This window comes from Morone saxatilis, unplaced genomic scaffold (assembly GCF_004916995.1).
Source record: "Morone saxatilis isolate NCDOM2014 unplaced genomic scaffold, NCSU_SB_2.0 Contig24, whole genome shotgun sequence".
NCBI classification, from domain to species: domain Eukaryota; kingdom Metazoa; phylum Chordata; class Actinopteri; family Moronidae; genus Morone; species Morone saxatilis.
The window spans coordinates 25982539-25983634 of NW_023339807.1; the positions used below are offsets into that span (position 1 = coordinate 25982539).

The 1096-nt window shown below is 35.1% G+C and overlaps 2 protein-coding genes across 2 annotated transcripts in view; both read left to right on the top strand.

The window, feature by feature from the left end:
* The window catches only part of LOC118336472, a 744338-nt gene that overhangs the window by 68697 nt on the left and 674545 nt on the right, over positions 1–1096 (top strand). The gene's annotated exons all lie outside the window — the stretch shown is intronic.
* LOC118336541 overlaps positions 1–1096 on the top strand; it is a 9959-nt gene that overhangs the window by 666 nt on the left and 8197 nt on the right. Inside the window, exons 2-3 of the mRNA XM_035673210.1 lie at positions 432–508; positions 860–1003. Of these exons, the coding sequence (XP_035529103.1) occupies positions 432–508; positions 860–1003 (221 nt within the window). The remainder of the gene's footprint in view (positions 1–431; positions 509–859; positions 1004–1096) is intronic.

Below are 1096 nucleotides of genomic sequence, written 5' to 3' on the forward strand. Positions count from 1 at the left end.
TTTTTTTTTTTTTTTGTATCTTTGTAGGTAAAATATCTACAGTTTTGGACTATAGGCTGAAAACAAACCATTTGAAAATGTCACCATGGGCTCTTGAAACTTGTGATGGACATGTTTACTGTTGTCTGACATTTTATACTACAGTTGTCAAAAGTTTTGCTATTTTCTAAATGCCAGATATTTAAAACAATACCATACTATCATTTGATTGTATCAAAAGTACTGAAAAATCAGATCAAACAACGGAGAACAGATCTGAGATTTTCTCTACCAACTGTTTACAGATTGCTAAACCTTTATTTTATACAATAAATGATTAATAATTTACTTGAAAAACAGATTAATTAAAAAAAATGTTAGTTAATTGGAGTAATCTCTTTCTTGTAATTTAAGTGTAACTCGTGACATAATGTGATATTTCTGTATTTCAGGGGTCTGCTGTCTGAGAAGTCAGATGACAGTTTGTTCTTTTTGGACATTGGACAACCAAAGAAACCTGAACCGAAGGGTGAATATATATAATTACACAAATTGAGTATAGATTTCCTCCAGTTGGAAGAAATTGTTTATCAGTGAAAACAACTGCATAGTCCTGCATTTCCCAGAGTTGCACATGTAAATGAAATACACATAAGCCACTAACCAGCTTGAAAGTTCTCTTCTAGCCTTATATAAATACATATTCACGTATTCAAGGTTATTTTATTGTAATTTACAGTGTAAGGCTGTAAAATAACATTTAAATATAGTATCCCTTTTTATGTTGCTTTAAAAAACACAAACAAAAATTGAGTCATAAAAATAAAATCTAACCGGGTGCCTGATGCTCAATCACACTACTCTGTATTTCTCTGTGCAGTCCCAGAACCTGTCGAGGGGAAGAAGAGGAAAGGGAAGACGTCACGACCTCTGAGGATAGACCTGATCCTGCAGCACGACTCCCTCATTCAACCACCTAAAGAGTCAGTATCCATCGCGGCTCGTTGTGCTTTACTCTTCGTCTGTGACTAGATTCAGACTTGGTGGACGGGTGTTGCATGGGCCAGGGGAAGAACCCATACAACTTTATAGTGGATCTGATTCACTGGGCAGATAT